This window comes from Mchenga conophoros, linkage group LG8, assembly GCF_057382185.1.
Source record: "Mchenga conophoros isolate Kocher_MC1m ecotype Shallow Benthic linkage group LG8, M_conophoros_male_GT1.1, whole genome shotgun sequence".
Lineage (NCBI taxonomy): Eukaryota > Metazoa > Chordata > Actinopteri > Cichliformes > Cichlidae > Mchenga > Mchenga conophoros.
In genome coordinates this window covers 22740911-22768638 of record NC_140533.1, presented here as the reverse complement: position 1 = coordinate 22768638, position 27728 = coordinate 22740911, and the positions used below count along the sequence as shown (strand labels likewise).

The window sequence follows — 27728 nt, the reverse complement described above, 5'->3', positions numbered from 1 at the left end:
GTTGGGCCACAAAGGATACACCCGACCCATTCTTCAAATTCGGGGAAAGGAAGGATGCATTTTTCGGCCGCATTTGAAGCAGCCTTCGAATTGGGACAGCCTTCGTCGCCTGGCTGTGACGTAATCGGCCTTCAAATGTGACACCGTAAGATGTTGGTTTTTATTTTTATTTTTATTTTAGTTGTTTTTTAGTTGATTTGATGCTGTTTTCTCTTGTTTTTCTTTTAATATAGGGCTGTTTTAATTTTATGCATTATGTGTTTTATTTATTTAATTTTGCTGTTTTCTTTTATTCTATTGTTTTTAACTTATTTTCTTTACAGCACTTTGGTCCTGTGCTGGGTATTTTAAAGTGCTTTATAAATAAAATTGGATTGGACTGGAAATGCAGCCTCCGAAGCATGCGGCCTATGAATTGGGACATAGCCTCTGTGTCTGTCTGCATCTCTGTGCATTACTTCCTGTTTTACTTTGGTAGTCTCCTGACTGTGTGCGCCATATTTTGTTGTACTTCTCTTTCTCTGAAAGTACCTCGTCTCATGTTTTATGGTCCCTTTACAGTTTTACGCCTTTACGGTTCGGAGCCACAGACCTGTTTTATATACATGCGGAATAGTTTTCTATACGAGATCGCTGCAAAAAGTGCAGCCTTACCTATTGTCCACCCTACTGTTATTCGTTTTATATTAAGATTTAAAAATGTAGTTGGTATTGGTATGACGAGTAACCTTCAGTAAAAGTAATAAATCACACAGCAATAGTACATTCATTAAGTTGTAGAAAGCATGATAATATATTAAGTAATCCAAAGTATTCAGAATACGTTACTCTCAGTCTCCATGCCGAATATCCTTGGGCAAGATACTAACCCCGAGTTGCTCTCCAATACATTCATCGTAGTATGAATATGATATTAGATAGATAGAAAGCACTTACATAGAAAGACAGTGCTTGTATGAATGGGTGTAAATGGGTGAATGAGGCAAGTTGTATAAATCGCTTTAAGATAGAGATAGATAATTGCTATATAAGAAAGAGTCCAGTTACCATTGAAGTGCACTCAAAACTCTTCTTTGGATGTTGGCTGCTTTTGGGTCAATTCTCTGTCAGGATGATTCCACACTGCTTCAATAATGTTTAGGTCCGTGCTCTAGAGAGACCAATCTGGGACTGATAGTGTTCTGTTGTGTGCGTTCCCTGTAAAGGTGTGCATTTGCTACATTCACAGTGAGACTGGGATCATTGTTGGGTCGAAAAATGAATTCTTTGCCAGTCACACATGTTCTGGGTAGCACGGCATAGAGCTCCACTAAATATTATTGTTTAGTTTGGCATACTATCTTCTCCCTGTTTCTATTTAAGATCGACATGACAGCTGCCCTTCCACTGAGACAATTTCAGATAAGACTTCAGCAAATAGCAGATGGGTCAACTGAAGTGCCTGATGCATCTGTTTGTGTCAGATTGTTGATTGTTGTTGTTTTTTGTCCACTTCCACTTGTCTGAGTTCATCAAAATATTTATAAACACAAAGGAACACAAATATTTAGATCAAAGGTTTGCACTTGGATTTTAACTACCAGACTGGACTGGAAGATTAACCTTTTCTGAGCAACTGCAATCTAAAAATTGGATTTACAAGTCTGTCCATACCACGTTTTCAAGTACTAGGTTCTTGGGAATTACCTTTTTTCGGCAAAAACATAATTACTTAAGCTTCTGTTTTACACCTGCCAAACTGTTATCTGGAGCATTTTTTTTGAGAACAGGCTGCTAGCAACAATGGGTCTAAATATACAATTTAAAATTAAATTGGATCTTTGCCAAGTTCTATGCTATATGTAAATGTAGCAGTAGTTCTCCCCTTGAGTTTTTTTTTTTTTTTTTTAGTTGAGTATTAAGTGGCAAACTAACAAAACACATTAATTCTGAAAATGATCAGCTACCAGTCCATTAAGGACTGGACTGAAAATAAGTGGAAAAGCAGCCAAAGTCCAAAGAAAAACTCTGAAAGATCTTCAGAAAGCTAAACAATTCTTTAGCCTCTTGGAATGAGAGAAATAAAATAACACAGAAGTGACTCAAGACTACATGTTCTGTACATGTATTTAGAACCAAATAATATGACTTTAATTCCATCATGCTAATACATGAATTATATAGTTTACAGGTGTCAATGTAGAATTTACAACAGGAATCAACTATATTGTTTTATATTCCCACAACACATGAGTTACGAGTCTTCAAAGAGCTACACTTTCAGTATATTTAATATATACATTGTGTATTTGAGATCAAGATCAGAAGAATATTAACACTCAGTATATTACTTAAGAGGTACACATTGCTAACTACTGCAACTGTTGCCATAAATGAGTATGTGTTATGTATCTATGGTGTAAAACATGCAAAAATATCCATTATGTGTGCATATAAAATTAGCAGAAAAAGTAAATACATTTATTTTTGCTTAATTATTTCTTATGTTGTAACAGTTCCTGTTGGTGATAAATCTTATACTCTAGGAAAGCCTGTTTGTTTCCCCTTAAATGGTGCCATGTTTGTAAGGAAAATGCATTTGGATTTGGATTGAGCTGTAAAGTCTAGTATTTGGGTTGTGCCCATTACAAACTCACCAAAATTCTCTCTACCAATGCCAAAACAGTTTATTCTGCTATTGACTCTATGTTTGGTGTTGTTTATTGGATTGTCTGATTGAAGTCTGGAGAAACAAGACATACTGGCAATTTAATAATTCATTAATTTATCAAATGGGGGGCTCAGTAACATGAGAGCCATGTACAGCCACAGTTGGTGATTTTGGAAAGAACAGCATGCCCAAGCTGATCCCATACGTGTTCAATAGGTATTAGGTCAGGACTTCAGGCAGTCCTTTCTATCATCACCACTCCCAAATTCTGGAGGTAGCCTCTGATAGCCGTGCTCTTCAGAGGCGAGCACTGTCATCAGTTTGGTCCCAGATTGGGGAAATATGCCATCGCCACTGGTTGCAGAACCTCATCTCGATATCTCTCTGCATTCAGATTGCCTCCGGTGATGACAAGCCTTGTTTATTCAGTGAGGAAGATGCTGCCCCACACCATCACACTGTCACCGCCAAAAGCTGTTACTCCATTTTCCACATCTTCTCCACACTTCTCCATCCTGGAATCATTGCTGAGCATAATTTTCTTCCAAATGTTCAGATTCCAGTTAGAGATGGCACGATACCACTTTTTTATGTCCGATACCGATATCATAAATTTGGATATCTGCCGATACCGATATGAATCCGATATAGTGTTTTTTAATCAACAAAACTGTTTTTTAAATATCTTGCTGCATTTTGTATAAGTTCATACTCAAGTTTAAAACAACAACTACACTAAAGCTATTCTGTTATACCTGTATGCAAAAAAAATATTTCATAGTTCAGCAATTCTGATCAATCTAATAAACTTAAACCTGCACCATCCTCCCTATTCTGGTATTTTAAAGAGTACTTAGCATAAATATTAAGCAACCTAACTAATAGGGTTCCAACTCCCAGCAACAATAAAAATAAATAAATAAAAAATAGGGACCCACCCCTCACGCTCCACCTCATGATGCTTAATCGACGTAATCAACCTTAATTTGATGCAGTGTGAAAAAAATGCACAGAAATCAATTATTTTTCAAGAAATATTAAATAGATTCAACATCTTTCTTCAACAAAATTGCAGACTGCACAGATGGTACCTTCCCAAAGTAAAAAGTACTATAGCTTACTAGGGTATATATATTAGACTTAATAGTCACTATATACAGTAATGGACTTCTATTCATTTTGCATCAAATTAAAACTTTGGGTGTCAGATAATTATTTATTAAAAGCTAGACATTTTAAATGAGAATAAGAAAGAAAAGTATGTTGTCAGGGGTAGACATTTGTTCAAAACACAAGTAAGAGAAATGAGACAACTGCAGACCGACTCAGAGAGTAATTAGAAAACGTGCGCACGGGTGAATGTCTCTCTGAGAAGACACACACACCGAGCACAGGCTCGCTTGCTTTATTTATAAGGCAAAAATGGGTTACATAGTACTTCCTCTTTTAACAGATGTTGACGAGAGGTTAAACATTAAATCAGCTTATCTGATCTTTCACACACTGGGATAAAAATACAGAAGTATATCATGCTTTATCTGACATCACAGACACTATAGGAAAGAATGCATCATTATATCATGCTGTCAAACATTTCAGACACTTAGGTAAGGAATGTATCAGTTTTCCTTTAACAATAAACTTGATTAGGTAATTCTTCAACAATAGGCTTGGTTATGTGAAAATATATGAACACACAAAATATAAGGCATACTTGGTTAGAATATAAGGCTCACTTGATTATATTGTATTATAGAGATTTGGTTATAATGTATAATGTAGAAAATCTTCTAACATATGTCTTTGTGCCCCCTTTTCCCTGTTAATGCCCTATCAGCCCCCCTGGCTAAACTTTGCTAGATCCGCCCCTGCACAGTTACCAGCCGTCAGCTACGTAGAAAAAGATCCTCGAGTAGAAACTAATATTAAATACATTCTAACAACAGCTGATCAAGCTTAAACGTGCTGCTGTTGTTCAGCCGCTGGTTTCCTCTTTCTGGTGCAAAGTGGGCCAAAAGCAAACTAGAGACACGGACTCGCGACAGAAAAGCCGATCAGCTGATCATTAAGCAGTTTCATGATCGAAGTAGCAGCAAGAAGAGGCAGTCGCTTGTTAAGCTTAACGCAGGAATGCTTTACAAACATTCAGAGATGGACTTACAAACTTGCTTTACTTCTCTCGGGATAACTTTGTCGGAGATGAAATGCCGGGTTGCTAGCGAAGCTCCACATGCTATCCAGACCACCGACAGGTCCCGCATGCCACAGCCGCTCTATCATGTGATGCATACTGCTCCGACGTGCTAACGTTCTGAGGTGAGTTACGGCGTGTTGCAAGTTTTGTGAGGTGCTTTCGTGATATTTAATGGATCGGATTACATTTTTTATCTTTCTCCGATATCCGATCCAGTAATTTAGGTCAGTGTCGGACCGATACCGATACGTAATATCGGATCGGTCCATCTCTAATTCCAGTGCACATGTTGCAGACACTGGATAAACCTGATGGTGAACGGCAGTCATGGCAGGCCTCCTGCCATCCCTACGAGATCGGAGATTGACTGTGTGCAGTGTCTTTCAAATTGTCTGGATAGAGAGCTGTCAGCCATGTCGTCCTGTAAACTTTGACTGCAAATCTGTAGGGCTTACTCCAAATAATACTGCAACTTGGCTTTGCAGAACATCAACTTGAATGGCACAGGCCATAGGACAAATCAGTCAAATGTGGAATGCTTGGAACAGACATAAGATAACCACTCTAGGAGTGTCTGTGCTCCCAGTTTGAACATAATCCACATAACCAACTCTGCTGCTCAACCCACTTACAAATGTGGGACCATTTCAGGGGACATAAACAAGCTTTGAGCAGTATAAGATTTGTTGCCAAGAAGCAAGAAATAGAAATAATTAAGCATACATTAATTTCCTTATATGTTAAGATATAAGTTTACTAATACAGTGGGATGCCAAAGTTTGGGCAACCTTGTTAATAATCATTATTTTCCTGTATAAATCGTTGGTTGTTACAATAAAAAATGTCAGTTAAATATATCATATAGGAGACACACACAGTGATATTTCAGAAGTGAAATGAAGTTGATTGGATTTACAGAAAGTGTGCAATAATTATTTAAACAAAAGCATGCAGGTGCATAAAGGGGCTGTAGGTTCTGAGAGGCTTGTGGTGAAGCTTACTGAACATTAAACATGTATATATGTCCTAAATATATATTGAAACATTATTTTTGACTGCAAAAAGCAAAGAATAAATGTAATTTAAATTGGACATGAGGTCCACCATAATTACAAGAAAATCATTTAAAGGCTAAGGAGTAGAAATATAAAGCTGTGTGATATGGTCTCATATTGCAATAAAAGCATACATTAAATATAGTGCATTTTCTGTAAATTCAGATATATACATATAAAAAGTGTGCCGGTCCTGCGGGAAAATGCCTGATATCACAGATCATCAGTCCAGCCCTGGCTACATATATTTTCCATCTGTAAATAATGGGTAAATAATATCGCCATGTGGGAAGTAAAGAAAAAGAAACAGCTTATCTTTAAAGCAAAGATAAATGCTACATAGCTAGCTTAAACAGTTACCACACATAAATCTTACATTTTGCTGACCTGGACATTTACATTGTATAGCCAGAAATGTTCCGGTAGTATTCATTTTCACATTAATGTTGTGCCATAACATAAAGTTGATCAAGTATTTTTTCAGTGTCAGGTAAAAGCAGGGATTTGTGTGATAGGGGCTGTAAGGCAGGGTTAGCTGGGTGTCTCATATGCTGTTGCTGAACTTGATGTTCTTGTGACAGCTTTAAATAAATGCTAGTTAGTGCATCTGATAGCACAGCAACTATCTGGCATTTTGACTAAGTTAAACTCGAAGATGTTCGGCTGGAGGGCAAAGGATCACATTACTGTTTTTACACAGCACAAAATGAAGAATTAAGTATAATATAAAACAATAGACAGTTTAATATCATCATCTGATATAATTTGTCATACTGCACCACCTTAAATATAAATGTACATTTTAATAATGTTTTAAATGTTGGAATTTTTCTATTGCGATAAGGAGCACTGAAAATAGTCATGAAGACTACTACACAAGTTTACCTCATAACTGGTTGAAACCAAACCTTTGATGCTGAATTTCACAATTTTGATGCTACACAATATGCGACAAATAACAATGTCATTTCCTTGCAGCTTTTGTTACGCTGGGGCTCTGAAACCACCACAGTAAAGTGGAGCAGAAATCACTGTTAAATATCTGATTTTTTTCTTCAGCTGTGGGTCTGTATTTCTGATGATGCTAAATAGATCACTAAATATAAGAAGTGAACACCTTACCAACCTGTACTCAATGGGACATTTGTTTTCTTCGGACTGATTGAAATGAATGACATTTATGAAAAAAATAAATAATACATAAGTTCTGTCTCTTTTAATGAATTCATATTTTATTTTACTTCAGCTGGTCCACCTTGAAAGAAGAACTGACAAAAATACAGTGACTGCTGTGACATAAAAAATGAAGTAAGCCCTGTTGATTTTTTTTACCATTCTGGCCCAGTATCCGAACTTCTCTTCCTTCTCGTTACTGCTGAGCAGACTTATTGTTTTCCCAATCTTTCTCAGTTCATCTGAGACTTGTTCAAGACCAAGGGACACCTCTGTCAGCTTGTCGCTGCTTCTCTGCAAAAGTTTTGTTTTTACATTTTAAAGAAAGTTATCAACAAATTTAGGCCACTGACTGCTACTACATTTGACACAATGGTTTGTTTCCATTGTGACTGAAATAAAAGGGTTTTCTACTAATATACAAACAAACATCTTGATCTCTTTCTCTAAGTAATTTCTCAAATGCAAGCTCAATGATTTTTATACTTCACTTTAAATAAATAGCCCTTTAAAGTGTAGCTAAAGTCTCACCTTTTCAGTCACAGATTGTGTTTCATCGGCACTTTCATCACAAACAGATGCACAGTCACTGGATTTTATTCCTGGGAGGATATAAGACAAAATGATTAAGGGTACACAATTAAAATGATAGATTTAAATGGCATGTAAATGCTAATGTTAATGTGTGGGTATTTTAACCATAACTAAAGATAAACCTGTTTTCATGAGTTTAGATAATCTCACCTCTAACACAGAAGTTGGCTTTGCACCATTTGTCTCCACAATTTACACTCAGGTTTTGCTCTTCATCTGTCTCATTGTGATGGGCTGCAGAGTCTTTCTCAATCAGATACATCATCACAATAGTCTCCAGGAGGCTGAGCAGCATCAGGGTAAAAGTCCCAATGCAGTAGATAGCTGAGGAGAGCAGACTATGTCAGTAATGTAATTTATTAATGCATTCAGTCAAATAAACCCCACTTTGTTACCTATAAGTGGAACCCTTTTTGAAGTGCTGGGCAGAATGTCATTCAGAATAAGCTGCAACACTGTGACAGCGAGCAGGACAGTGACCTTGAAGCTGAGTTTCTCGCCTCCAGCATCTGGGATCAGGAAAGAGGCCAAGTCCAGAACCAAGAAGAAGAGCACTGGAGAAATGAAATTGGCAATGTAGAGGACTGACCTCCTTCTCATCGTGATCTGTGCAATAAAATATAATAATAATAATAATAATAATAATAATAATAATAATAATAATAATAATAAAGAATTCCTTATTGCCTTTTAGCTGTTGTTGGTTTCTTCTGCTGCCTGCAATTGTGTCTCCTCTAAGAACTTATCAAATATGACCAATAACTTATAATAACATAAAATAATGTTTGTAATACAAGGACAAATGCTTTGCTTTAAAGTTTTATTGGATACAGATGTGGTTTTTTTTTCCAGCATAGCAGGAGTAAACTTTGATAATCTTCTGTATGGAACAGCAAGTTTACAGTATAAGCCATGATGTGCTGAGGATGTGGTAAGTGGCTGCAGGCCTTTTTAGATTGTACTTAAAAGAGGGTTAGGAGGATAAAGAAATCTAGTACTTGTCCAATAAATGCTGTGTATGCTTCAGGGGGAACGAAACCACAAGGAAAACAACTTTTTTGCTGAGTTTTTAAAACCCTTTCAAAACAAACTGCAATTTTGTTTTCATTACAAATGTTATTAAAATGTGGCTAATGACTCAATTTCCACATCTGTGTTTCTGCTTTAACCTCCTAAGACCCAAACCCTTTCATGGCATGCATTTTTAATTTCTCTTTGCTATTTGGAAATCTTTGCAAAATTTAGTATTGTGGTCTAAACCTAAAATGTGATGTCCCAATATGTGGACGCCAGGACCTAAGAGGTTAAGAAGTACTTACCGTGTAAATAATTACAGTTTGATGTGGATACATAATGCTTGATTTGTTTGTGGGTGTCAAGTCCTCGAATGTCCACTCGTACTGGGTCCACATCATGCTGCGTGTCAAAGTTGTCAATGATTCATTGTTTTTGTTGTAAATTAATTCTATTTCATTATCTAAAATGGAATAGAAAAATAAATGTGAGCAGATGAACAAAGGACTATGTGTTGTGATATTTCATGGTTTATATATATGAGAGTACGAAAAACACATGTAAGTAGAACTTGATATTGACTCACCAGAATGCATGATAGACTTGAAGGAGATGTTGCACCTTTGAATGTCAAAGGGAAATTTGTAGACACGCATCCTGCAGGCAGTTGTCACCACCTGCTCATTTGTGTATTCGACCCAACCATACCAGTGAATTAAGAGATAAGGACTTTTAGTCTCTTTGTCCTTGTCTGTCCTGTATGAGAGCAAATGAAAACAGATTACGGCACAAAATATGGTACGCACATATAGTGTAGCGCAGGGGTCTCAAACTCCAATCATCGAGGGCTGGTGTCCTGAAACTTTTCCATGTGTCCCTGCTGCAACACACCTAACGCCACCGGTGGTGTTGTTGTCCACGAACCGTCTAGTAGTGAGTATTTCTGATATTTACTCCAGACCCTTAGATGTAGAATCAAGAGAGTGAGTAGGGGTTGGCTGCTTTCAACATGGACGATTCGCCTGGTTTCAGCGTTCCTGGTCAGGATAGCAGCAATGACGATTGTGATTATGTTATGAACTCAAAGACTGAATTCGTTCCCTTGAAAATAATAGGGGTCATATTTCTGAACTGTTTAGCTCCAGTACTGAAATCACCAATCAGGAGACAGTCAACTCTGATGCTGTGATCTAGTTCTGCCGTTAACGATTATGTTTTTGCTTCTGTTTGTGTTAATTTGGCATCTGACTCTACTGAAAACCCTGTTGATTCAATGTCAAAGACTGTTTCTAGTGGGGGAAGATGGGGAGTTCTGAATATCATTCCAAAACCCACTGTGCTTTTCAACTAGCAGAGTCCAAAGAGACAGTAATCCCCTCTGAGGCTGTTAACTCTGTTTTTTGCGTGACTGAACTTGCTGCCTCCGAGTCTAGGATTAGTTCCAAAGCAACCAGAGAGTTGTGAGGACTTAAAGTGTTAACCCAGAGTCAGTCTGTACTTCAGGGCAGAGCGTTCTCACTCCCGAGGCGTAACATGTCGACGTTTTGTCACGTCCCGCGGCGTTCCTGAGGAACGCGAAAGGAGACCTTCGGCGTTCTTATGGTACGCGGCGGGTTATTGCTGGAATCCAGTGCAATGACGCTCCCGCGGTAGTAGACGTTCCAGCCCTGTATTCCAGCCCTAAACCTAACCTTATCCCTAGCCCTGACCATAACCTTATTCCTGACCTTATCCAGGACTTTAATGATGTTAAATAGCGTGTTTCTAAGCGATTTGAAGAAAAAGAGCGAACATGTGTAGGTTCAGTCCAGACGGTTCTCATATTTCCTCTTTTTCCGAGGTCGTCATTTAGGAACGTGGTGGGTAGCCGAAAACGTAATATGGTGACGATTTGTCACCTAGCGTAAAATGTTACGCTTTGGGAGTGAGAACGGGTTGGGGTGGAGAGGAAAACTCATCGGAGCCTGAGCTCCCAGATGCTGCATTCACATTTCTCCCTGAACAACCCGTTCTCACTCCCAAAGAGTAACATTTTACGCTAGGTGACAAATCGTCACCATATTACGTTTTCGGCTACCCACCACGTTCCTAAATGACGACCTCGGAAAAAGAGGAAATATGAGAACCGTCTGGACTGAACCTACACATGTTCGCTCTTTTTCTTCAAATCGCTTAGAAACACGCTATTTAACATCATTAAAGTCCTGGTTATATTCTTTTTCTAAAATCATTGACACAGCATATTCTGGACTAAAGAGAACAAGGATGGGTTGTTGTCAGCACTCAACTCAAAACACCTGCGTGTGGTATGGAGGTGCATTAATGCCTATGAAACTGACAACTGGGAGGCACTTTACTAAAGCACACTGCAAAATACTTCAAAATAATATTCAACAGACAGACAGCTAGAACATCAAGGTTCTGTGAGGCTGAGATTTATAAGAGTGATGTTTAAAAGCACAATGTCAATATTTAAGTTAGCAGTTGTTAATTCTAACCTTGTCTTGGCTATATTCCTTTTCAGTTTGCAATTCATTTGATAAATTAAAAAATATATACTTAGTCTTCATCATTAGTGACTATATGTGCATCTGTAAGTGTGGGTGCGTTTCCATATAAAATTTACCTTTCTTCAATAGTTATATCTGGCATCCACAAATTTGCAGCAGGAAATTTTATATTTTCAAGTCCACAGAAATTATCTGGGTTCCAAGATATGAACTGATTCCACCAATGCTACACAGGATGGTGTGAAAGAGAAGAAAAAGATACAAGCAGAGAAAAACAGAAAGAAAGGATTAAAAGAAATGATTATAACACATTTGAATTTCAACAACGGAAAATTGTGTATTTCCAAGAGAATACTCACATATTGAACCCAAATGTAAGAAACAAGGCTCTGGTCATTTTTCCTCTGTGAGCAAAGAAAACAAACATATTGTTAGTTCAGCCAGGCTTCAAAGTTGATTTTCCACATGTGGGGAAGGAAGGGTGAGCAAGTCCCCAAAAATAGTCAAATAAAAGTTATGAAAGATAGGAATAAAAAAATGTGTAAGAATGTGTAAACACTGAAAAAGTGTTTTAAAAGCTTAACACCCTTGATGTGTTGCACAGTTTAACACGTTGTGTGTGTTATTTTCAGAATCTACTTTTATGATACAGCATATAAACAAAAGTGGAGGCAGTACACTACAATGTTGACTGAATGTGGACGACAACATTTTCCAGTGGAAAAAGCTCATGATTTGTTTGTTTGTTTGTTTGTTTGTTTGTTTGTTTGTTTGTTTGTTTGTTTTAGAAGGGGACGTTTACAGATAAAAGAAAAAGAAACAAATATTCTGTCAGGTTTAATTAAAAAGAAAATACATAAATGTCAAAAAACTAAACAGTAAGGAAACTAATAGTCACACTGAAAACAAATCATGGAAAACAGAATTCAGAAGTCCAAAAAACACAAAACATTGGGTCAAAGACCCAGAACAATGACCTATTCATTATTTGAAAGGCAGCAACATTAGCCAGAACAACTTACCACATCTAAGATGGCTTTAACTCCCATAATATGGTATACGGGTGTAGCATCTCTGTAATTTTCCACAGGCCTTGTCATAATGTACATATCCTTGTCTTGGGTCAAGTTCAGGCGGTTAATAATGTCAACATATCTGCAGCTTTTAGTACTATTCTCTTCATTTTCTGAAATGATATAAAGACACATTGTCAATGAATATAAAAATGGTATAAAAACGCTAACTTTCATGCTCATCTTAAGCGCATCATAATCCATAAAAATTATGAACAGAATCTGTGACAAAGAGCAGCCCTGGCGGAGCCCATCAACCACCAGGAACAAGTCCGACTTACTGCCGGCTATGCGGATCAAGCTCTTGCAACAGTTGTATAAGGACTGAATGACCCGTAGCAATGGGCCAGACACCCCATACTCCCGGAGCACCCCCCACAGGACCCCCCGAGGGACACGGTCAAATGCCTTCTCCAAGTCCACAAAACACATGTAGACTGGCTGGGCAAACTCGCATGCACCCTCAAGTATCCTTGAGAGGATGAAATGCTGATCCAGTGTTCCACAACCAGGACGATGCTTTAAATATTTTAATTTTTTTATTGATACAGTATATAATGAAGTTGGGATCGAAAGCAATGATATGATGATCTTGGAAAAGCAAAATGTGTTTGGAACAACAGTGCATTCAGATCATAATTCTGATTGCATAAGCTGCCAGAGGGGATCTTAAAAAGAAAAAAAACTGAACCGTGGTCATTTCTATAAAGGCCTTAGTGTTGAACTGTTGTTGCAATATTTCACAGTAAATTAAACAGTAAATTTCACTGTTACATTTAGAGATTCTGTGCCTGAGTCCTGCTTTTTCCAAGCTGCACCTTGACAAAACCCTGCTTATCAATATAGCTATAATTTTATGCAACTATCTTCTCATAATATCCCATTAACTCATCTCACAATTCCCCTTCATTACAAATATTGATAAATTGCAGCCCCCAAATTTTTTTTGCAGAATTTTATTTGAAGCACTTCAGTTTCTTAGATTCTATGACTTGATTAAACAATACAGTGGCAGAAAAAAACATTTTAAAATGTATAAACTGAATTTCTGTGAACTGTTGAAGTGTTTGTTCATTACCTCTGGTAAAGGTCTCATTGAACATCTGTTGGTTATCTTCAGGCTCTATGCTGGAGGCATTTCCCCCTAGCAGAAAAAAGTACATTCAGTTCAATTTTATTTATACAGCACCAAATCACAACAGTCACCTCAATGCATTTTATGTTGTAAGGTATTGACACCACAATAATATAGAGAAAACCCCAACAATCAGATGACTGCCTTTGAGCAAGCACTTGGTAAGGCAGCAGTGGTAAGGAAAAACTCCTTTTCTGTCATGGCCCCCGTGTCTCACTGGCTGGTTCGGTGTTAGGCAACATGTTTATTTTTGTTTTGTTTTGTGCTCTCTCTCCCTCCCTCGCTCTCTCTCCTCTGTCTCTGCTCTTGCCTCTGGCCCACGCACCTGTGCTAATCATCACACCTGCCACTGATCTCCTGCAATCCTGAGCACTATTTAGAATGGCCGTTCTGTCCTACTCGTCGCCGGATTGTTGAGTAGCCTACGTTAGTCTACCCGGTCAAGCAGTATCTAAAACTCTGTGTTTACAAGTCAGTTTCTGATTGTGTTTCTTTGTAAATAGATTTTCCCTGGACCTGCTCCTGTAACCCTGTGTGATTGTTCCCAGGAGCAACTGAGTGGCAAAGCGTGCGGAGACATGAGTGACTGAAGAGGAGAGTGGTTTTGGAGAAGTGGAACATGTGTGTGGACATTCCCTTTTCCCTGTCACAACAGGTTAGGGGTGACGGAAGGAAGACAAGACAAAAGACACACTGCCATCAATAAATGCACAGCGGTGTATAAACATATAATAAAGAAAGAAACGCTCATAAACATCCTGTCTGGATTAGGTGACCCTAAGTCCTTCCAACGTTATGCTGCTATAAGTCTATGCTGCTGGGGGTTTCACATGCCACAGTATAAAACAACATTTTTTTGAAATTCAGGGATCTCAGTCTATATGGTTAGGAGGCATAACCATTGTGAATCTATTTCAAATACAACCAGGAACAGCCCTAAAAAAAAACCTACAAAATTACCTCCAGCAGGCTACAGCATCATGTGCATGTGTTTCTGAACTGTCAGGAAGAGACTTCATGCACATTACATGAACTCCTTGAGTGATTCCAATGGTCAAATGAAGGCCTCCTGACTCTTTACATCTATGACATGTGCTCAGTGCAAGTTGTGCCAATTGTCAATTAATTAACCAACATCACTTTAACAAAATTAGAAATGCTTGCTTCAGAGCCTCATTTTTAATTGCTTCAATTTCTCCCTTCTTGTGACTTTTATTTTGTATACAAGGACTTGAGATGTGAGGAGAGGAGTTGAAGAGGAATCAGGAATGTACAAACTGGAAAATAAGAAAGGAAGCAAGTCATTTTTTTTACGGTTGGGATCAGAGCCGTCACAAAGCTTAAGTTAACTAAGCACCAACTTACGGCAGCCAAGAGCAAATAACTTCCTAAAACATTTTTTCATTAATCATGATTTTTTTTTTTTTAATTGATTTTGCATGTGTGAGATATGATTCGGATATTATGGTATATATGGATATGAATATATTATGGGGAATGTTTTTGTGTCTGTATAATACTGAGCTTTAATTTTTATTAAAGTGATTCTCAGTCGGTCACTGTGGCAGGGTGTAGTGTCAGGAGAGGCTGGTTGTCACAGCCGGCAACCATAATTTAATCATGCCCACCCTATGGCATTTTCAAATGTATACGCTTTGGAGAGCGTTTTCCTTAACGAAAACGCCGTCTCAGCGAGGAAGGAAAGCCAAAAAAGAGAGAAAAAGATGGACATGGCCTTAAGGTTTTCCCCGCATGCCAGATCTCACTTCAACCCTTGACTTTACTCATTTTCCTTTTTCACACCTTGGCTCATGTAATGAGACGCATGATCAATAATGGGTAAATGATCTTAAGGGAGAACTCCCGCAACAGACCTGGGACTCTCCACCATTTGGTTTTAGAATTAAAGAAGCTTCTCGGATGAAAGGTGAACCACCTTCAAGAATCTTACAGAATTTCAGTAGCTTTTCTTTCCAAGCACCTTAGAAAACTTTTATGATTGTGTTATAAGGATGAGCTTTGAAGTGGGCACAGGTGTTAGGTTTTGTAGTGTTAAAAGCTAACCTTGAACAGTCTTTTGAGGAGTTTAGCAAGTTTAAGACCAAGACATGTTTTTGACAAAGGATCCAACCCTAACACAGCGTCTTATCAGCTAATAAAGTGAGTTCAGCCCAGGATTCAAGGAGGCTTTCTGTAAAAAGGGAAAGACCATCTCTGAATCGAAGAGGAGGCATAAGGGTACATCTTTCACCATCTTACAATGCTGTTATTGCAGCCATTTCTCAAGTCTGTGAATGGTGCTGATCAATTGTCTTTGATCAGTGGTTGTTGATCAATGTCATGAACATTTTCATATTAATGACCAAGAAATTGACCTCACAATTCATTGTTGGCCCATGGTGTTAGTTTCAGTCATTATGCAGATGTACTGTTTAAAAGGTTGAGGAAAACTGCATTTAGCTGAGACTAAAGAAGTCATTTGGATAAGTGATGAAACTTGAAAACGCTACATCCAAATAAACATAATCAACTTTTTGGGAGTCCTCCATGAAGTTTTCCATCCCTGAGAGAGTGAGTCAGAAGAGAGCGGCGAGCAAACCATCATGCAGCTCGGTTAGGCTCGTCTGTCCATTGGGAAGAGACAGATACCTAACTTCTGATGAGTGTTTCTACTGTGGAATGAGATGAAGTTTTGTCGAACTGCCTCGTGTGCCAGCAGGTTAAGCCCAGCAGTAACTTTAGAGATACTGGCGGGCACAATAAATGATGACATATGTAAAATGTAAGAAGTAGAGTTGGACCGATCCGATATTACTTATCGGTATCGGTCCATCTCTAGTAAGAAGTGCAAGTTTCATGTCCAATCTGTTTTCCTTTGTGGGTTTCATGAATAAGAAGGGTCAATTAAGGGCAGAGCCAGCCAAGGTCCAACCATTGGTTGAGTGAGTTCCTCTCAAAAGCAAACAACTTCAACACTTTTTGGGCTTTGCTCCTTTTTACCAACGATTTATTATTGGTGAGTATTTGGATTTTTGCGAGATTGCCTTGCTGTTCACCCACTTAGCTCCTCAAGGTTGCCTTCCACTGGGATAACTCGTTTTGACAAAGCCTCGACGCCCTGAAACAATGCTTCGCTTCTACTATGATCCTGGTTCATCCTGAGGAACCATCCTGGGCTCTCATTTTTTACTCAGTTTAGCTTTACCATAACCCAGGGGTGGGCAACTCCAGGCCTCAAAGGACGGTGTCCTGCAGGTTTTAGATGTGTCCTTGATCCAACACAGCTGATTCAAATGGCTAAATTACCTCCTCAACATGTCTTGAAGTTCTCCAGAGAGGTAATGAACTAATCATTTGATTCAGGTGTGTTGACCCAGGGTGATATCTAAAACCTGCAGGACACCGGCAGGTTTTAGATAGCAGGTTTTATAGGTTTTAATAACCTATAAACCAGGTTCTCTCAATGTGAAGCCTAATACTTTGTCTTGAAAATTTTCTTTCGATGAGTCTGTGAAGGAAGAGACCATTTTGCTTCCCTCATGTGTAATCCGATCCCTCACCCAGGAGATTAAGTCACTCATCCGGGATGTCCAGCAAGCAGAGCCAGAGTAGGAAATGGACCACCTAACTGTAACTATCTAACTTATCTGCCATTAAAGGTGAGGTTTTCAGTACTCTTGTGGACTGCAGATGATCCAGTTCCCCTTGATCAATCTCTGTCTGCCTCTGGCTCCTGGGAGCCATTATTTTGGATTCCCACCTTTATTTTCAAGTACATTTTGTGACACACACACATACACACTCCCCACTTGTCACTCTCTCCACCTCTCTCTCTCTCACACACATTAACATGAACGCACGCACACCACATAAAGATTGTTGATTTATGTACCTGTCCATTTTCACATTTTTGTGTTCCAGGTGCTGCATATTTTTGTTTTTTTTATTAAATAAGTTTTGAAGTGTTTTTTCATTACCTCTGGTAATAGTCTCATTGAGTGTCTGTTGGTCATCTTGCAGCTCTACGCTGGAGGCATTTCCCCCTGACAGAAAAAAGTACATTCAATTCAGTTTTATTTATATAGCACCAAATCACAGAACAACATTCACCTCAATGGACTTTAAATAATGACCCTACAATAATATAGAGAAAACCGCAACAATCAGGTGACCGCCTGTGAGCAAACACTTGGTGACACTGAATCAACCTAGGGACAGTCTACCTCAGCATTATGTGTAGAAAAAGACAAACAAACAAACAAAAAAACTGTCATATACATTTAATGTTTAGTCTGATTATCTCATAAAGATTTGCTGTAGTATGATATAATGATTTGATAAGGGACTAGTTGTGTTTTGACAAATGCATACAATTAAAACATTCTCGAGCAATTTTTAGCTGTTCCTCTCACAGATTTCATTCTTATTACAAGCAAAAACACTCAGTGTAAGTGTTTTTTAATTTCAAGTGTAATATGACATTTAACATGTGTAGCTATTCTGTCTTATTTTATCTTCATGAGATAAAGATTTATAGGTGTATCAATGCTTAGTAATCAGTATTATTAACAGTAATAAAGGGCCCGATGCTTGGTTGGGATAAAAGATTCTTTATGAAGGAAAGGAAACATTCCTTTTTTCAGCGAATGATCACTTCAGTGAGAAATTAAAATATGATGGGACAGGATGAAAACTAATTTCAATGTGCCAAACATTTAATTTCAGTTTTTTCCTATTTATAATTGCTGCTTTGGTGCTGAAGATATTTTTCATGACTTGTTATTTTAGATGCACGAAACAACATAGTAAAATCATGTTGGGCACAATTTAAAATGCAGTTTTGATAGTGCTTTTGAAGAATGTAGTTTAGCGCAAACCTATTGAATAATTTTTATATCATAACCTAAGCATGAGGAAAAACATAATCCAGAGAGAATCAACTTTTGAAAGTTTGGGGGGCGGAGCCCAAAGGAGGACGGGTTACTGATGTTATTGGTCACTTTGAAAGACACTTCAGGCTACATCATTAAACTGAGTTACACTGCAGCAGTGTTGTCTTAATTTGGAAAAAAAGATTGCCGAATTAATAATTAACAATTATTGTTTGCTGTGTAACAGTGGAAATCCTGACAACAATCACTGGATTACATTACTGCTGAAGAAACTGTTTAAATCAAAGGATTCTAAGGCAAGTTCTGAAGCCTCTGCACTGCTGTCCCTGTATTATATACTGTAGCTTTTGGGATTTAAAAAATAAAACATTTAAACAGCAAAATTTAAACCTGCCAACAAAAAGTTGCTCAATCTCCAGCAAGGACATGTTACAGCACATACTGTTGTGTTTTTGCTCGCAAGTTATTGTTCCCCTAAAAAGCTCCAGGGGATGAGGGAAAGTAACAAAAGGTTTCCAGGTTGAAAAAAGGAGACAGGGAGGTAAAATGGTTAAATTAACAGGTTTTATTAATGTTTCTATTAATAAAAGAAAGAAAACAACAAAACTGTTGATAAACTGAAAATAAGCCAAAAAGGGTCGATACCCAAATACACTCCTCTCTGCACAGAAGGAGCAATTAACCACCACACACATCGCTCACTAGCTGCAACCCAACAAGGCTTTCTGGCACTAGAGCTCACTTTTCTCTGGCCTTAAGTATTCTTAATTGCTGATGGGAGTCAGCTGTACAAAAAAGCTGGCTCCTAAGGCAGGAGATATGGCAGAAGACACCCACATAAGGTCAATTTCAGGAGGAGGGCCTGCTAGGGCCGCAATAGTTATGAAATAAAAATAATTCCATGTAAGTGCACTTGAATTCTCTGCACATCATTTATGATCAATATAAAGAAATGGAGGCAGGAGGGTAATTCATTCTTAACTTTACAAAATGCAAGAAAGAACGATCATTCCCCTCTGACCACTGCAGAATTTCCTGAACACTTCTTTTTTTTTCTCTTGAATACCTCTTAATAGGAATTAAGCATAACTTAATCTCTGTCTGTAGTTGTCATTAGGAATTAGTATTTGGATGTCCAATCATCCACAGCAGATTTAGAGGGCTGTAGAAACCACAATTTTGTAGGCAGGAAACAGATATTGCTTTTTATATACAAAGTGTATAATACTAAATCTTTACAAATATCAAAATCAGGTAAATGGCTAAATCTTGGACACAAAACACACACACATACACTACAAAAATTTGCAGGTACATAGATGACCAATCTTAATAAACTTTTCTAGAGCAAGAACGTTTCTTTTATTATATCCAAAACTTGTAATGCTCTGCTTTCTGGTTTCTCCTTATCTTTCATTTTTACAATTTAATTGTAAAAATGAACATTGCATCACATTTCTGAAATACGCATATTTGTATTGTGTTGGAAGCAGAGCAAGATTTTATAATTCAATTTATAATCCCTTGTGCCCACGAGAGATAGTACCCTGAGTGATGGCAGCACATAATATACATGTTGCAATCATCTTTTCTTCTTAACCAGAATAAAAGCCTTAAATGGTAAAGCAGCAGAAATTATAACCTGTATGAATTTTTAAAAATTCAAAAATTAAATGCACTTACCCATGAAGAAGAGCAGGAAGAAGAAACCTGTAATCATTGTGGCTTTGAAAGATCAGTGATGATCATCGCTCTCTCTGTGGGCAGGAGATGATTCCTGCTCTATTAATGTAATGGCCTAGAAGGGGGCAGGGCAAATATAAAGACCAATCATGGTTTTATCCCAATATCAATCCTAAGACCAGTGTCTTAGGCAATAGACAGAGCAATTAAACTAAGTGAAAATCTTAAATGCTACAGTTAAAAAGCTTGTGACCAGCATTGCATCATGTATCACACATACATAAGTGTCACAGTGGGGCCAAAAGTCTGACAAATCACAGGTTTGAAAATATAATATGAAGACAATTTTGTATAAAAACAAAAGTTAAATCATAAAATTTGGTTTGTCTCAATTTATATGCAAATGAGACCAAAATTGTTAGTCCCTATTTAAAAAAAGAAAAAGAAAACAAAAAAACAGGGTCAGTATTACTAGCCCCCTGAAAAAGTGGCAAACCACTGCTGTGCAATTATGTGCTTTAACTTCGTAATGCTCAAAGCTTGTAAAATCAAGTTAAACTTGAGGATTATCTTCCAGTTTACAATTAGTATAAAACAGCAAAAAACTGTTTTGAGGATGCATCAAGCTGACAACAAAAGAAATCAGTTTAGAAATAACTATTGATGCTCACAAAGCAGTAGATGGATATACTGTAAAAAGTTACACAGCATTTCCAAGTGTCAAGAACAGGAATGAGAAGAATCATCAAGAAATTCAAAGAGAGGCACACAGTACAAAAGAAGCCTGGCAAAGGTAGGAAGTCAAAATATTTTAAAGACTGGAAAGAAAACTAGTTAGAAGTATCTAAAAAAAAAACCCAGAACAACTGCCAAGGCACTAGTGAGTGACTTAACCATCTTGGGAACTGTAGTTTCAGAGAAGATCATCACTAAACCCAGCTAAGGACAGCCTTTATATTAAGCATACTGGAAGCATGTGCTTTGGGCAGATAGGATGAAACTAGAGCTCTTTGAAAATACTTACTAAACTACTACAGGGGACGGTGGAAGTTTAGTGATGCAATAGAACGTATAAAATGTGAATTGATTTTTATTATTAATATTATTGTTTCAAAATGATATGACAGATAACAAGCTTAGGCAACAAATGGACACTGACTTCTTGCACTTTATAAGAAGTAACTTGATATAAAAAAAACAGGTTTTTTGGAAGAATCCAAACATATGACACATTAAGATGCTAAAGCATTTGACCATCGACAAATACAAGACTCATGTTCATTGTTTGTGTTAGATGTTGATGTAAAACAACACAATATCTAGGAAATCATTTACTGCACTGGCTCGGGTAAAATCAGGATGTGGGTAAATGCTTTTACATGTTTGCATCTTAATTTTAGCATATCGAGACTTTAGAAGTGGTTTGAGAGAGACCACAACAAGTGTTCCATCAGCATAGGGAGTGACTGGAAAAGCTGAGAAAGTTACTGACAGTGTAGGTTTTCAGTCATCCCAGTCATGGTAGTCCGAAAAGCTTGGAAAGAAATTTCCTGAAGATCTTTCACACTTTATCTAAGAGGCTTCTTCAGCTATAAAACTGAAAACGTTCATATTATTAACATAATAACTCAATTTGTCTTCTACTGGTAATTTTCATGTTCAGCGTGTATTGACACCAGAACATAAATGCATGCACTTTAGTGTCAGCTTTACGCAGCTTAGGGTTCAATTCTCTCATAAGAACAAAAAGAAAACAAAAAAAAACAATATACTTTCCTCCTTTTTTTTGTGGACATTATCACTAAGGCTACGTCCACACACACACGGGTATTTTTGAAAACCCAGCTTTTTCTATGCGTTTAGGGCCTTCGTCCACACGTAAACACTGTTTTGGATCACTGAAAACAGAAATTAAAAAAAAAAACATTTTAAAAAAACACCTGTGTCTTTGCGTTTACATGTGGATGGAGATATTTTTTAATCCTTCAGAAAGCCCGGAGAACTATTGCTCAAGAATGTTTGGAAAATCACAAGACAGCCTATACCCCTGGAGGGAATATAAGAAAATATAAAGTAACGAGAGATCACTTAAGCGTTTTGCACAGTACTATATGGAACTAATCTAGCTGATGTGTTCCCAAAGAGTGACTTGTACTGAGTAAAAAATCAGTATGCTCCACAAGCTAGTGTTATCTCCCTTATTAACATTTTTCAGATGCAAGTTTATTGCACATTTATTTGTTTTGACATCATTCAATGAAACTTCAAAAAGGGATCAAAAGACTGTGGAAAATAGATACAGATACAGCTCAGTGCACGTGAAGGCACCAACGAGAGCTAGTTGATTTTGCACAGTTGTCAAGCAAAGCAGCACAGCACCAAATTTAAACTTTGGATCTTTTTAGTTGCCCTAAAGGTGTTTTATTGATCAAAACTTTTGTACTTGTCTTTAAACAAGTTAATTTTATACCTTAAGTTGGACATTTTTAACATGGGAGTATCTTCTGTGTGTCTAATGAGGCACACAGATCTGTTGGTTGTGCAATAAATACACAAAGACATACCAAGAAATGAGAAGAAAAGAAGCTTTTATTTCAACAGTGTTATGTTACTGTATATGTTTTTAGAACCAGATGACAGGAGTTTGATTTCATCATGCTAAAACATGAAGTGTCTGTAAATGCAGGATTTACAACAGGAACTATATTTTCTTTATATTCCAACAAATAAGCTGGTAACTTAATATGTTCTTAGAAGTGCTACACTTGCAATAAATTATAATTTAAACGTGCAGCCAGTAATTTTTATTTTATTTTACTTTAATAGAAAATGATTCTGTATTCATAAATATACATAAAATACTGTGAAGTTACAAATTCCTACCAACCGATGCATTCTGCTAAATGTAAAACTAATGTGTTAAATATATATAGGAGCGATTCTACAATTTGTGTAGATTGCTATGCTCCTCCGATATATTTAAATACAGTAACTGGGAAGGACATTTCCCCTCCACCTAATCACACTTTCACATTTTATATGGAGGTACGTTTAAATCTAGAAGTCCAAAGTGATTGTTACTGACTGGCCTGCACAAAACCCTGAGTTAAATCCCACTGACAATCTGTGGGGTAAACTAAGACCAAGATCAGAGCCAGAAGACCATCAAGTCTGGGGAGCTTGGGAGGTTTGCCAGAGAAAAATGGGCTGGGAATGTTGAGCAGACGTGTGTGAGACTTGTAGAAAACTACAACAAATTACTTCAGGAGGTCAGGTGGGGGGTTCATAATTTTAACCATGGTTTTTGTTTTTTTTGTGAAAAACTGTGTAGCTCTGTGTACAAAGTAAAATAATGTAACCATCTAAAAAAATATATAAAAACAAAACAAAACAAACTAGGGTGTTTGGAAAAACTGTGCTACTTAATTCTGAATTATTATTAATATTAGTATTAGTAGTAGCAGTAGCAGTAGAATTTCAAAAGTTAGCTCAAACAAACAGACATCTTGCATTTTTTTAAGAGGATAACAGAACTTCCTGTAACCATCCAAACAACCATTGAAGAGCATTTATGATACATTAAAATGTAAAAGTATTTGAATTCACAACAACCACTCAAGGCTGATGTTCATGCTGTGTGTTTGAGATATTTATGTAAAGCGACTTGAAAACAGCAGTAATTGCAATATATAAATGTTCATAATGTATCTGGGAAGTCATTTCCTCACAATCTCGGGTAAAATCAGGATGTGGGTAAATGCTTTTACATGTTTGCATCTTTATTTTCAGCATATTGAGATGTAATAAGTGGTGTGGGAGAGACCACAGCAAGTGCTCCATCAGTAGAGGGAGTGAGGCCGTGTTTGGAAAAGGTGAGAAAGTTTATTGACAGTGATTTCTTTTTGTTGTTGTCTACTGTCTGTCTATCTGTTCAGATCTTTTGTAAGTCCCGTGTATGTTCTCCTGACTTCTTAAGTCATTTTCCATGTTGTTCCTAGGTTTTTGTTCTGGACTTTGTCTGGATTTGTTTGGATTTGCCAGGTTCCACTCATGCTGTCCTGACAACCTTTGTTACCTGGTTAAAGGTAAGTGTTTTCCAAGATGCCTTTGTGTTCTCCACTTGTGATATTTTCAGTTTTCCCAGACAATTAATCTTCACCCCTGTTATCTAAATACCATCTACAATCTCCTGCTACCTTTTAGTGCTGATATTTGTTGTACCTCACACGTACGTTTGCAAATGTGTACAATTCTGCCTTGATATTTCACCGCTTATCTCCTCTCATTGATATCAGACCCAAAGGTATTGTCTAAAACCCTCCAGTCTTGCCACTATCATTTCATTATGGCTGTTAAGTGATAGTACTACAAATGTGTGATCTGGTGTAACTGATATTGTGATAAACAGCTCTGAAATTCATATATCTGTCCTCTGTTTTCCTCATTCTCTCTCTCCATCACATTTGCTTCATAGTTCAAATTAATCTTTGTTTCATATTGTCTGTAGCTCCTCTCCATTTATGGTGGGCCAGTAGTGACAGAATTAATTAATTTATATGCCATAAAATAATTAATTAAATGTTTCATTGGTTGATTACAATTTCAAACATATAAATGATTAATTAACTATGTCAATAATTAATTAAATGTGTAATTAATTAAAATAAAATTTTAATAGAATAAATAAAAAAAGAATTTACTAAACATTTTAAACAAAATAAATGTGCTTTTAAGTAATTATTGAAATATTGATTCAATTAATTAATTCCACTTTTAATTAATTAATGAAATATTTAATAAATTATTTAATGGCATATTTAATTGATTCATTTTGTCACTCCTGGCCCTCCATACACTCTAAGGTCGTGCCCCAAATTTCCAGAAACAAAGCGCCTCAACACCAGGGCGGGGAGTCTGATTTGACCCTATTCTGGATAGCTGTTCTAATTGCTCTAATACAGACTAAAGAATACGAAAAATTGCAACAGCAGTTTGAGTTTTTAGCTGTTTAACATGACCTAAATATTATATGTTAGGCATTTGTCTGTTATAAGAACTCAAGTAACTTCTCAAAATTTTAAAAAAAACTGAAATATTTAACTTTCCAAAGTAAGCATGACCACATTTACACAAAGCTCCAGTGGTGTGGAGATGAGAACGATATTGAGCTTCTCTTTCCAGCTCTCAGATTAAAGAGTAAGGCAAGTTATGGTAAGTCTTGAGGAAATTAATGTATGTAAACATGGACCTGTGTGTAGGAGCCGAGTCCACATAGAATCGGTCACCCATACAGAGTGTAGAGGGGTGACATTCATTCACATTAAACTCTACCTTATGTCAGCTTTATTCGTACCTTTCCTATGGCCAGTAGTTGTACTAAAGGTACTCTCACTGTTTTAATTATATAGAAATGTAATTTCTACTCAGTTTTCCAGTTTAAGAAAATCAAAGATAAAAACAGAGTAACTATTGTGATATTGCTTTAGCTTCCTGTCTTTCCCAATCTGAATGACATCACTGGGAAAAATATTCCAGGGAACAGCTAATGATACTGCCTGGAAAAGCTTTTTAAAAGGAAGGAAGATCGCTACAGGGAATGACAGATTTCTCCTGTTATGGAAGTTTGGAAATGATGGAATAGAAGGTTAAAACAATTATTACATTGTCATGTTACTAAGTCTTGGACCAAAGGTTTTAACTTTTGTGATATCGCAATGTGTTCATTTGGATTTGAGATGCATTTCCTGCTCAGGCTCTATATTTAATCATCTGAGAATGCTGAAAAAATCTTACATTTATTGAGTTTTGTACATATTTGTCATACACAGCTCCTAATTACAGCACTTCTTTCAGTTTGATGTCTGGACTTTCAACTATTACAACAACTTGATTCTTTCATTCTTCCTCCACCATTTTGTTTGCCTCTGTGCTTTGGATTGTCCTGTTGCGTGACCCCACTTGGTCCGAGCTTTAGCTCTTGGACATGTAGCCTCTCATTTGACTCTAGAATGCTTTGGTACACAGGAGAATAGGGCTGCAGGGGCTGATTATTTTAGCAGCCAAGTATTCTATTGATTCCATCGAATAATTAGATAAGACTTTTTTTCTTGTTAATGATCAAATATTCAAAATTTATAATTATCAAAAATAAATGTTACAAGAGAAAAAAATACCAGGCTTCTAGAATAAAAGTCCTTTATCAAAGGAACTAAACCTTCAATGTATGGGTAGGGTGTGGTTTTGGCTCAGCTGTACGGAGGAAAGATGGAAGAAGAGCTTCGGGGTTCAGTGCCAAGGAGATGCTGAGTGGGACAGATGCTGCACATCATCTCATCAATCTCTCTTATTTATGCAGAGGATGCCGGGGCCTACAAGCTCCTTTGAAACACTGATAGTGGCTGGTGTCGCTGCAACAACCTCACAATTGTGCAAGCAGAGACTGAACGTTCACAGCCACCTCTGTGGAGAGGTGCATTAGCATCGAAGTGTTTGCTCATAGGGTGTCATCTAACTATTGGGGTTTTCCCTGTTTTCTCTGTATTACTGTACTACTATTGTATAAATACAATTAAATTAAATTGGTTTTTGCAACCATAATACATGGTGTAATGTACTTTTTAGAAAGAAGAGGCTTTCCCCTGGCCATCTTTCCAAACAAATCATACTTCTTCAGGGTTTTTCTAATTGTAACTTCATCGAATCCTGATGGGGTAACACTTGTCGAACAGGAGACTGTTGGAATGTAACTTATGACAGAAACAGAGATAAGCATCACTTACTGTTTCATGTTTGAGCCAAACAGCAGCCCCATGGAGTGAAAAATGAAGCCAGAGCAGATGGCCTTTTGAGCCTGCTACAAAAGTGACTCTTTCTACATAAACTATGAAATACCCAAGTTTACAGTAGAAACAACTAGTTTACAGCCTGATGCAACAATGGTTTTAGTGACACAGTGTTGTGTTGAAAAACTGGAGAAAGAAACCAAATTTACTCTCTAAACTTTCAATTAAATTAAATGCAGGTTTACATGCATAACACAAAATCAGAAAAACTGTTTCCTCAAAATGCTCTGTACTATAAGGTAAAGATCCTACAATAATGCAAAGAAAGCAGAGAAAACCTCAACAATCTTATGACATCATATGAGGAAGTACTTTGGCAGCAGTGGGAAGGAAAAACTCCCTTTTAACAGGAAGAAACCTGTCACAAAACAACTGTGTGCAGGCAAGTAGTGATGTGTCCTGTGTGTCGAAGCGTCGAATCGTGTGTTGGGTAATCTCGGGGGCGTTTTTGTGAAGCGCGTATCGAGGCTTGCCTTGATTACGTATGCAGTGACGTTCGAGGCCTCGCGGGCAGTCCGTACCACGTGACTGATTCAGGGACTGGTTCACCGGTTCGCGCCGGATTCGAAATAAAATGGGCAGAAAAACAGCTGATTCCCCATCACACTATGTTGTGGAATTGGATTACGTACGTGCTACATAGTTACTTGAGCATTTCTTCTTCGATGGAACCAGCAAGGAAGAGAGGTTTTTTTTTTTAATTTTGTCTCTCCTAATAAAGTATGCACACAGTAATAAATATCACAAATGATAAACACCATAATATAAATAAACAACACTACACATCCTATAATCTGATTTCTGTCTTTTAGTTTATTAAAAAGTGAAGCACCAAACACTAGTTTGTGTCATTATCCAGATGTACATAAGCATGATTACACAGGTACTAGGAGCGGGTTTTGATTATCGATTA

General features: G+C 37.3%; 1 protein-coding gene across 1 annotated transcript; it reads right to left on the bottom strand.

The window, feature by feature from the left end:
• Window positions 1-4027: 4027 nt before the first annotated feature.
• Window positions 4028-20494, bottom strand: LOC146568769 (5-hydroxytryptamine receptor 3A-like). The gene is made up of 12 exons (XM_085285059.1): window positions 19974-20494; window positions 17376-17441; window positions 13342-13407; window positions 12213-12376; window positions 11550-11594; window positions 11307-11416; window positions 9267-9436; window positions 8986-9143; window positions 8062-8272; window positions 7817-7990; window positions 7604-7674; window positions 4028-7366 (listed from the first exon to the last, which is right to left on the bottom strand). Exons 1-12 carry the CDS (start codon window positions 20008-20010, stop codon window positions 7142-7144), a joined length of 1497 nt encoding a protein of 498 aa, XP_085141185.1. The 5' UTR covers window positions 20011-20494; the 3' UTR covers window positions 4028-7141.
• Window positions 20495-27728: the final 7234 nt, after the last annotated feature.

Excerpts from the sequence above, each read along its gene's own strand:
- LOC146568769 (XM_085285059.1), bottom strand. The coding sequence starts at position 20,010 with ATGATTACAGGTTTCTTCTTCCTGCTCTTCTTCATGG. Across the intron at positions 17,442-19,973 it reads CTTCCTGCTCTTCTTCATGG|GGGGAAATGCCTCCAGCGTA; the intron begins GTAAGTGCATTT and ends TTTTTCTGTCAG. Across the intron at positions 7,991-8,061 it reads AAAAAGGGTTCCACTTATAG|CTATCTACTGCATTGGGACT; the intron begins GTAACAAAGTGG and ends TGCTCTCCTCAG.